This window comes from Carcharhinus amblyrhynchos, unplaced genomic scaffold (genome assembly GCF_965287045.1).
Source record: "Carcharhinus amblyrhynchos unplaced genomic scaffold, sCarAmb.v2.hapA scaffold_38, whole genome shotgun sequence".
NCBI classification, from domain to species: Eukaryota; Metazoa; Chordata; class Chondrichthyes; order Carcharhiniformes; family Carcharhinidae; genus Carcharhinus; species Carcharhinus amblyrhynchos.
Genome location: NW_027649779.1, coordinates 8542613 through 8552630, shown reverse-complemented (window position 1 = coordinate 8552630; position 10018 = coordinate 8542613). Strand labels below are relative to the sequence as shown.

The window sequence follows — 10018 nt, the reverse complement described above, 5'->3', positions numbered from 1 at the left end:
AAAAGGGTTCAGAGTTTTATCACAGCTGCTGAGGCACCAACAAGATCACAGAGATTGGATTCTGCTGTTATTGTTTCTGCTCTCAATTACATCCAGGACTGCATATTGTTCATTCTCACAGTTAGTCAATGGGGAGGGTCAGAGGGTTTCTTTCTGCTGGACTGGCCAGTCTCACGACTTTGCCTCCAGTGGGCTGATGCTCTTTGAGTCTTGTTGTGAATACCTGGTTTTAAATTTCACAAGGATCACAGAGCGACAGGGTGTTAGGAAGTTTAGAGATATTTAGTCAATATTTCTGTTTGAAACCTCCCCCCGCCCCCCCCCACCAAAATGCGCATCCAGTTTCCTTTGTAATTGTTTAGTGTCTCCATTTCCTCCACCCTCGGAGGCAGCGAGTTCCAGGTCATTACCATTCACTGCATCAAAATATTCTTCCTCACATTCCTCCCCCTACATCTCTGACCCAAAACTTGAAATCTGTGTCCCCCTCGTCCCTGTCCCATCAGCGAATGGGAACAACTTTACTTTGTCCACCTTATCTAAACCTGTCAGAATCTTGTCCACCTCGTTCAAATCTCCCCTCAACCTCCTTTGCTCCAAGGGGAACAACCCCAGCCTGACATCGACAATAAAGAACAAACTAACAGAATATGTTAGTACCTGAAATCAAATGGGAATGTTTAATTTCTGTTTTAAAGATATTGTGAATATATTAGTCTGGACAATAATGAAACTGGGATAACTCAGCTTGGGTGTGGTTGAATGGAATATATCAATCTGGTATCCACCTACAGTTAGTGAAAGTCTGGAACGTGTAGCTGGAAATCACTCCCTAACAGCACTGTGGGTGTATTTACAGGCATTGTAGCAGTTCAGGAAGGCAGTGTTGGGGTTGACCATGGCCGAGGCAGCTACAGACAGACACATATTCTGTTATAATGGAAGGACTGTAGATTGAATGTGAGGCATTATGGGACTGGACTGTCTTGACCACATTCCTGTGACAGCTCAGTTTCTATAATTACAGACCAGTAAAGCTGCTTAGCAGGGCCCCCAGGGAGGACCTGGTGAGAATATTTACTGGGAATGAGTTGGAATTAAACTTATCCCAGGACCGGCTGGTGTTCAGCGGTTGAGATACCCGAATCTGTAAAAAGGGGGGTCTGACCAATCAACAAACAGTGGTAGGTAGTTGGATAAGAAATTAAGAAGCATTCTCAGGCATTGTTTAAATTAATTTATCCTAAATTTGTGATTAAAAGCTGTGACTGATTTGTGACCCGATAGTCAGTGAAGTGACGGCATATTCCAAGTAGCACAGGACTGAAAAGTGGACCCTCTGAGAGTAGATCCGAATGGTTATGATCTTACCCCATCATGGCCAGTGAAAAATCAGAGCTCGAGTGGGTACTGGACAGGTCTCTTACCTGCCATTTAGAAACTAAGAACACAAAACCTATTGATAAAATAGAACATAGAACATTACAGCGCAGAACAGGCCCTTTGGCCCACGATGTTGCGCCGACCAGTTTCTTTAAAAAAAAAACACTGACCCACTAATCTAAACCAATCCCTTTTCGTCCATAAACCTATCCATAGATCTCTTAAACGCCCCCAAACTAGGCGCATTTACAACCGCAGCAGGCAGCGCATTCCAATCCCTCACCACCCTCTGGGTAAAGAACCTACCCCTGACATCTGTCCTATAACTACCCCCCCTTAATTTAAAGCCATGCCCCCTCATGCTGGTTTGAGAATAGAGCCATTTCGAGTCTTGATGACACTTCATTAGAGCTCTGATAAAGGGTCATCCAGACTCGAGACATTGGCTCTATTCTTTCTCCACAGATGCTGTCAGACCTGCTGAGATTTTCCAGCATTTTGTGTTTTTGTTTCAGATTCCAGCATCCGCAGTATTTCACTTTTATGATAAAATGAGATTTGGAATCCCCACGACCCTCCCGCAAAACAGAGGGAGTGGTGGGAGAGGAAAATAAGGATAAGAATGAAGAAGTCTGGCTGCTGATTCTCCGAGCCCATGTAGAATTAACAAAATGAGTGAATCAGTTTATAAAGCACAAAAGTTACCCATCCCTCACTATAACTGATCAAATTACAATAATTAGGTTGAAGAATGTAACAAAAAATGAATGGATGAAGTTTAAAATCAAGTTTGTTTTGTTGTTAGAAAAGTTTTTTAAAACCATGTAAAGTGCCATAATTGCGAGCCAAGTTTTTTCTGCTCACTCCCCACCCCTTTAGGCTCTGTACAAAAGTTAATCCTTTCAGCACTCAGTTGATTTGTTTTTGAATCACTCGGAAACTTGTGTCTATTTTAGTTTATAATTGTGGATTTATTCGAACCAGTTAAATCTGGAAATTTTAAATGTATCCTGGAGGAATTTGGAATAACTGAGAATTCTCTCGTTGTCACCTCAACCCCAGGTAAAGAACAAAAATCTAACAGGTGGTAATGGTAACTCAATAAACTGTTTGTTGACTGAATCCTTGAGTGTTGAATGATTTTTCTGAGTTCATTGCCCCCAACACACTGGGTACATTACCACTGGAGACCAGATATTACCAAAACCTTCAGACAATACAAAGACTCACGAAAACCAGTGTCCCAGTTTAAAGACTTATCTTTTATTTGACCAATGATCAAAGGGAAACATTATTGGACAGTGTAATACCTCTCTAGAAGAGAAGCATCCTGATCTCTGCAATAACTGACATAAAATGCTTTTGATAGATCAATTATGCGTTGTTCATGTCAAATTCTCCCACCTTTCATTAGGTACGAACCAATCATTTTTAACACAAAATATCATTAATTACATATGTCATATACTTTAGCCAATTGCATTTTATCCTCTGACACAATGGGATTTGATTTGTCCGTAGAATCCAGTCACTTCCTCCCCCTATTGCTGACATCCTTCCCCTATTGCTTAGTAACCCCAGATGCTTAGCTATAAAGATCAAAGTTACTGTTCCCATTCGCTCGTACTCTGCCACTGGCCAACCAGACAAATGCAAATTTTCATGCCTGAGAAGGCATTGTCTTATCTGGACAGTGTGAATAGATCCTATTTATGAAGCTGCCTTGAAAACCTTTCTGTTGGAAACTTCACTGGCAAATGTTGGCAAATTCTGTGGTTTCATTGTTCTGAAGAATGTAGCCTGTCTGTAAGTATCCCTGTACCATCATGCCTTGCAGCAGCCTGCCTTTGGCTAAAGGTTACAACTGCTTTTAAAATACAGCTAATATCCATTTTAAAATCAGAATTATTTGTTTAAATCTCTGAATTACAAGTAAATCAGAATTAATTGATTAAATCTCTTACTGCATTTACATATGTAGACTGTTCCCTTGTTAGCTTCTAAGTCATTTAACTCAATGCTGGTAGTGTCTGAAATGCCTAATGGTTTAAAATTTCTCAAACTTTAGGAATTTTCTCCAACAGCTTTCCATTGCGGAGCTTGGAGTACAGCACTTGTTGTGGGAGTCTTGTGTGGGGCGTGAGGACAATTTGGCCTGTCCATCGCAGCTGGTCTAGTGCGATCAGTGCCTCCCTACTGGGGATATTGGACCAGGAGAGGGCACTCACATCGGTATGCCTATCCTGCCAGTGGATTTGCAGGATTTTGTGGAGGCGACTTTGGTGACATCTCTCCAGGGATTTGAGGTGTCTGCAGTTCACTGACCATGTTTCTGATGGATACAGTAGGACAGAAACTACAGCTACTCTGTACACCATGAGCTCGGTGCTGGATTTGAGGTCTCGGGCTTTGAACACTCTGTTCCTCAGGCATCCGAAGCCTGCACTAGCACACTGGAGTCACTGCTGAATTTCATCGCCGATGTCTGCCTGTGCTGAGAAGAGGCTCCCAAAGTATGGGTAATGATCCACATTGTCCAGGGGCTCACCATGGTTGGGAGGGGGAGTAGGAGCGGACTGGGAGAGAACCTTTGTCTCCTGGATGTTTAGTCTGAGGCCCATTCTCTCACATGCCTCAGTGGATGCATCAACAGTAGTTTGTAGATATGTTTAAGCTTGTTTACTGGTGTCAAAAGTAGGCTTACACTGACCCTACCATCCAGTTACAGTGAAAATCCCCTAGATCAACCTCTGACTGTGCACACAGACACACTCAGATCGTGAACAAAGTCCAGTCCCTCACTCAAACCAGCCTCCCACTCACTGACACTGTCTACACTTCCCACTGCCTCGAAAATCAGCCATCATAATTAAGGACCCCGTGCACACTGGACATTCTCTCTTCCACCTTCTTCCATTGAGAAAAAGATACAAAAGTCTGAGAACATGTACCAATCCACTCAAAAACAGCTTCTTGCATGCTGCCATCAGACTTTTGAGTGGACCTAATGCATACACCTATGACTAACATTCTGCACTCTGTCCTTCCCTTTGTACGATATGCTCTGTATAGCGTAAGAAACAATACTTTTCACTGTAAACTAATACATGTGACAATAAATCAAATCAAATAGGCATTTTTAAAATTCATTTGTGGGACATGGGCATCGCTGGCTGGCCCACATTTATTGCCCATCCCTAGTTGCCAGAGGACATTTGAGAGTTAACCACATCACGGTGGCTCTGGAGTCACACATAGGCCAGACCAGGTAAGGACGGCAGATTTCCTTCCCTAAAGTACATTGGTGAATCAGATGGGTTTTTTTCCTGACAGTCAATGGTTTCATGGTCATCAGTAGGTTCTTTTTTTTACTGAATTCAAATTCCACCACCTGCCGTGGCGGGATTCGAACCCGGGTCTCCTGTACATTAGCTGAGTTTCTGGATTAATGGTCTAGTGATAATACCCAAGTCCATTACTTAGCATCCCCCCCATCCCACCCCCAGAGTCTGCGTACTGCAGCCCGATGACTGAGATTGGGCTGGTCTTGGTTCTGGCCTGGAGGGGTGGGACATTGAAAGCTTCCCACTGGTCCAGTAGATGAGCTGGACTCCAGCGGGAAGCTTCATGGTGCTGGGGTGGAGTGTTGCTGCGGGGAAGGTGGGGATGAAGGTTGGCGCGATGATGCAGCCCTGTTTGATCCCAGTTTGCACTCGTACTGATTCTCTCGCTGCAGTAAGGATGTGATTGTGCTGGAGGGGGTTCACAGGAGGTTCACCAGGATGTTGCCTGGGATGGAGCAGCTGAGCTATAAGGAGAGACTCGATCGGCTTGAATTGTTTTCTTTAGAGCAGAGAAGGCTGAGGGGGGACATGATTGAGGTGTATAAGATTATGAGGGGAATGGACAGAGTGAAAAGGAAGCAGCTGTTCACCTTAGTTGAAGGGTCACTAACAAGGTGGGATCATTTTAAGGTGAGGGGCAGGAGGTTTTGGGGGATTTGAGGAAAAGTGTTTTCACCCAGAGGGTGGTGGGAGTCTGGAATTCACTGTCTGGGAGGGTAGTAGAGGCAGGAAGTGTCACAACCTTTAAAAAGCACATGGATGAGCACTTGAATGTTTTGACAGTTCAAACACCATCAGTCAAGTGCTGGAAAATGGATTAATGCAAATTTAGTGCAGACTCGATGGGCTGAAAGGCCTCTTCTGTACTGTATGAATCTATGACTTGTGAACTCGCTGGTGTTGCTGCAGTCGGGATGACTGAGTGAATCCCGTCCCACACACAGTGCAGGTGAACGGTCTCTCCCCAGTGTGAACCCACTGGTGTCTCCGCAGGGCAGCTGGCACACTGAACCCTTTCCCACACACACAGCAGGAGAACGGCCTGTCCCCAGTGTGAACTTGCTGGTGTCTGTGCAGGCTTGATGACACACTGAATCCTTTCCCACACACAGAGCAAGTGAATGGTTTCTCCCCCGTATGAACTCGCTGATGGCTCTGCAAATGAAATAACTGAGTGAATCTCTTCTCACACACAGAGCAGATGAATGGTCTCTCCCCAGTGTGAACTCGCTGGTGTCTCCGCAGACTGGATAACTGAGTGAATCCTTTCCCACAGTCAGAGCAAGTGAACAATCTCTCCCCAGTGTGAACTCGCTGGTGTCTCTGTAAATCAATTAACTGAGTGTATCCCTTCCCACACACAGAGCAGGTGAACGGCCTCTCCCCAGAGTGACTGCGCCAATGAATTTCCAGCTGAGATGGGAAACTGAATCCTTTCCCACAGTCCCCACATTTCCAAGGTTTCTCCATGGTGCTGGTGTCCTTCCGACTCTCCAGGTTAAACAATCAGTTAAATCTCATACAGGACACAGGTACAGTCTCTCCCCGCTGTGAATGCTGCGATGTATCTTCAGGCTGTGGAACTGGTAAAAGCTCTTTCCAAATTCAGTGCACTGGAACACTCTCACTCGGGTGTGTCTGAGTCTTGGTGCTTTTTCAGTCACATTTGTGTTTAAAAAGTTCTGAAGCAGACAGAATAGAAAAATATTTTCCTTCTACATTTAAAGGCCAATGATATTCTGGTCCTGATCAATCAGATTTTGATGTGACGTTTGGTTTGAGATTTCTGTCTGTAAATCCTCACCTTCTGTTATCCTGCAATGTAGAAGTCATCACTGTCAGTACAGGACAGAAATTCAGAATAGACATTTCCTTTTTTTAAAGTTTATTCATTAGTCACAAGTAAGGTTTACATTAACACTGCAGTGAAGTTACTGTGAAATTCCGCTAATCGCAACAGTCCCAATAGATATAGATTAGGAGGATTAGTATGGTAAAGATGTGGGGTTATGGGGAGAGGGCCTGGGAAAGATGCTCTGTTTGAGAGTCAGTGCAGACTCGATGAGCCAAATGGCATCCTGCACTCTAGGGATGCTATGATTTCCAAAAGGCATTTGACAAGGTACTGTGTAAGAGACTGGTACATAAAGTAAAAGCCCATGGAATTGGAGGAAGTGTGTAAGCATGGATTGAAAACTGGCCATCACATAGAAAACAGAAAATTGGAATAAATGGGTCATTTTCAGAGTGGAAAGATGTAACTAGTCGAGTACCATAGGGATCAGTTCTTGGCCTGCAATTGTTCATTATTCAATTAATGACCTGAAGGAAGGAACAGAATGTAAGGTTTCGAAATGATTTGAAGATAGGTGGACAGACATGTTCGATTGAGGATCTTTTGATTCTGCAATGGGGTATAGACAGATGGAGTGACTGGGTGAAAACCTGGCAAATGGGGTTTAACGTGTGAAAGTATAGGGTTGTGTATTTCAGTAGGAGGAATCAAAAGGGAGATTATCTACATGGAGAGAGGCTGCAACTGAATGAAGTACAAAGGGGTCTTGCACGTGAATTGCAAAGCGTTAGCAAGCAGGTCCAACAATAGCCAAAAAGGAAAATGGCATTTTGGATATTTTTGCAAAGGGCTTGAAGTTTAAAAACTGGGATGTTTTGTTGCAATTGTACAGGGTGTTGGTGAGGCCTCACCTGGAATACTGTATACATTTTTGATCCTCTTACCTAGACAAGGATATAGTAACATTGGAGGTGGTCCAAAGGAGATGCACCAGGTTAATTCCTGAGATTACAGGGTGGTCCTACCAAGAGAGAATAAGTTGTCTAGGTCTGTATTCATTGAAGTTTTGAAGATAAAAGGGTGACTTTATTGAACGTAAAAGATCCTGAGGGGGCTTGACAGGGTAGATAGTGAGATATTTTCACCAGTGGAAGAGTTATGAACAAGCAACAAGATAAAGGGTCAGTCATTTAAACTTGAGTTGCACAGAATTTTTTTCTCACAAAGGGTGGGGAATATCTGGAATTCTCTGCCCCAAACGGTGGTGGAGGCTGGATCATTAGAAGCATTTAAAGTGGAGATGGATAAATATTTGATAGATCGGGGAATAGAAGGCTATGGGGAAATGGCACAGAAAAGGAGTTGAGGATGGAATAGATCAGCCACGATCGGATTGAATGGCTGGACAGGCTTGATGGGCCTGGTGGTCACTCCTGCTTCTAATTGTTGTCATCAGTTCCTGCAAGACAACAATTTCCCCAGAAAGTTCTACATTTAGACATAAATGAGTAGACTAATGTGTGTAATACATAGATACATGAAGAATGCGAGGAGGATTTTTATTTTGGCAGCGAGTGGTGACCTGCAAGTTAAAAATTCAAGTATAGAATGAGGGAAGAAATGGGAAGGGGGAGAAAAGAAAGTGTTTTACTCACAGATGTTGCAGACAGGAGGAAGTCTGAGTCTGTCTGAAGCTCAATCTTCACTCAGAGAGAGAGCAGCAGCTTTGCGGGGCAGGGATGAACAAGCTCATTGTCCAACTTCCGCATTCAGACAATGGGGAGCTCTGATTGGCTGGAGGACCAGAGTCCTTCCGGTCATCCAAATCTTCCCATTGGTCCCATTACCCTCAGCATGAAGGTCAGGGGGTGGGATCTCCACCGCGCGAACCCGGGAGCCCCGCCCCCACCCATTGTTCCCCTCCCCCCGCCCCTCCCCTCTCTCGAGCCAAGGTTTCCAGACAAGCGGCTGCGGCCAGAGCGAGAAGCCGCTCGGTGATCTCCCCTTCCCTCCAGCCCGGGACTGCGCATGTCCAAGGGAGAGAGGAAGCTGCGCATGTGCGGGCCTCGAAAGCTTGTGCGTTTCCTATCAAATAAATCGGTTGGACTAAAACCTGGTGTGGTCAGACTCTTTACTGTGTTTACCCCAGTCCAACGCCGGCACATCCACATCATGGCTGGAGGACCAGAGGCCTTGCGGTCCTCCAGAGCTCCCATTGATCAACACCGCAGCATGAAGGTCAGTGGGTGGGCATCGCTCCGCACATGCGCAGCTTCCTCTCTCCCCTGGACATGCGCAGTCCCGGGCTGGAGGGAGGGGGAGATCACCGAGCGGCCTCTCGCTCTGGCCGCAGCCGCCAGTCTGGAAACCTTGTCTCGAGAAGGGGGAGGGGAGCAGTGGGTGGGGGCGGGGCTCCCGGGAGGGGAACAATGGGTGGGGGCGGGGCTCCCGGGAGGGGAACAATGGGTGGGGGCGGGGCTCCCGGGTTCGCGCAGTGGAGATCCCACCCCCTGACCGTCATGCTGAGGGTAATGGGACCAATGGGAAGATTTGGATGACCGGAAGGACTCTGGTCCTCCAGCCAATCAGATCACGGGCTTTGTGTGAATGAAGATTGAGCTTCAGACAGACTCAAACTCCCTCCTGTCCTTAAAGAGGCCAATATCTGTGAGTAAAACACTTACTTTTCTCAACCTGGGAGAAATTGGTAACTCGCAGCAACGGAAGGGAAAGGAAGTGAATCCAGTTTGTACATTCCACACATTGTTAGTCCAGTCATACAGACATATAACTATCTGCCAGCCTGCATGGAGATTTTCAGCTCTCGGTGTCCAGGACAGGAAGCAGTGAGCATGGATCTGTCAATCAGCCTCAATCAGCACCTTCACGAGAATTGGAAGGGTGAATATTAGATACAGCAGAGTGAGAATAGAGGGAGGATGTGTGAGATGGGGATTTACAGCTTTTGGGGAATGAGAGAGAAAAACATATTCCATAAAAACTAGAATTGTCTTTTCTGAATTTCTATCCTGCACTGACACTGATGAATTTTTCAAACTTGTTTACAGGATATGAGAAGATGAGGATTGACAGACCAAAATCTTGAAACAAACATCATATCAGCAGCTGACACCCTCACTCAATTCATCGGAACCTGAATATTATAGACCTATGAATCTGGAAGGAGAAATGTTTCTCTGTTCTGTCTGCGTCAACTGCCCTTTAATGTCAATGTGACTGGAAAAGCACCAAGGCACAACTACACCCGAGTGAGAGTGCTTCACTGCACTGAGTGTGGAAAGAACTTCAACCAGTTACACAGCCTGAAAATACATCGCAGCATTCACAGCGGGGAGAGACTGTACCCGTGTTCTGTGTGAGATTTAACTGATTGTTTAACCTGGAGAGTCACAAGGACACCCGCACTGTGGAGAAACCGTGGAAATGTGGGGACTGTGGAAAGAGATACAGAGCCCCCTGTGACCTGGAAATCCAT

At 45.4% G+C, this 10018-nt stretch overlaps 1 protein-coding gene across 1 annotated transcript; it reads right to left on the bottom strand.

The window, feature by feature from the left end:
* Window positions 1–4888: 4888 nt before the first annotated feature.
* On the bottom strand, window positions 4889–8247 carry LOC145362529 (uncharacterized). The gene is made up of 2 exons (XM_080218551.1): window positions 8178–8247; window positions 4889–6542 (listed from the first exon to the last, which is right to left on the bottom strand). Exon 2 carries the CDS (start codon window positions 6195–6197, stop codon window positions 5604–5606), a length of 594 nt encoding a protein of 197 aa, XP_080074677.1. The 5' UTR covers window positions 6198–6542; window positions 8178–8247; the 3' UTR covers window positions 4889–5603.
* Between the last annotated feature and the right edge of the window lie 1771 nt (window positions 8248–10018).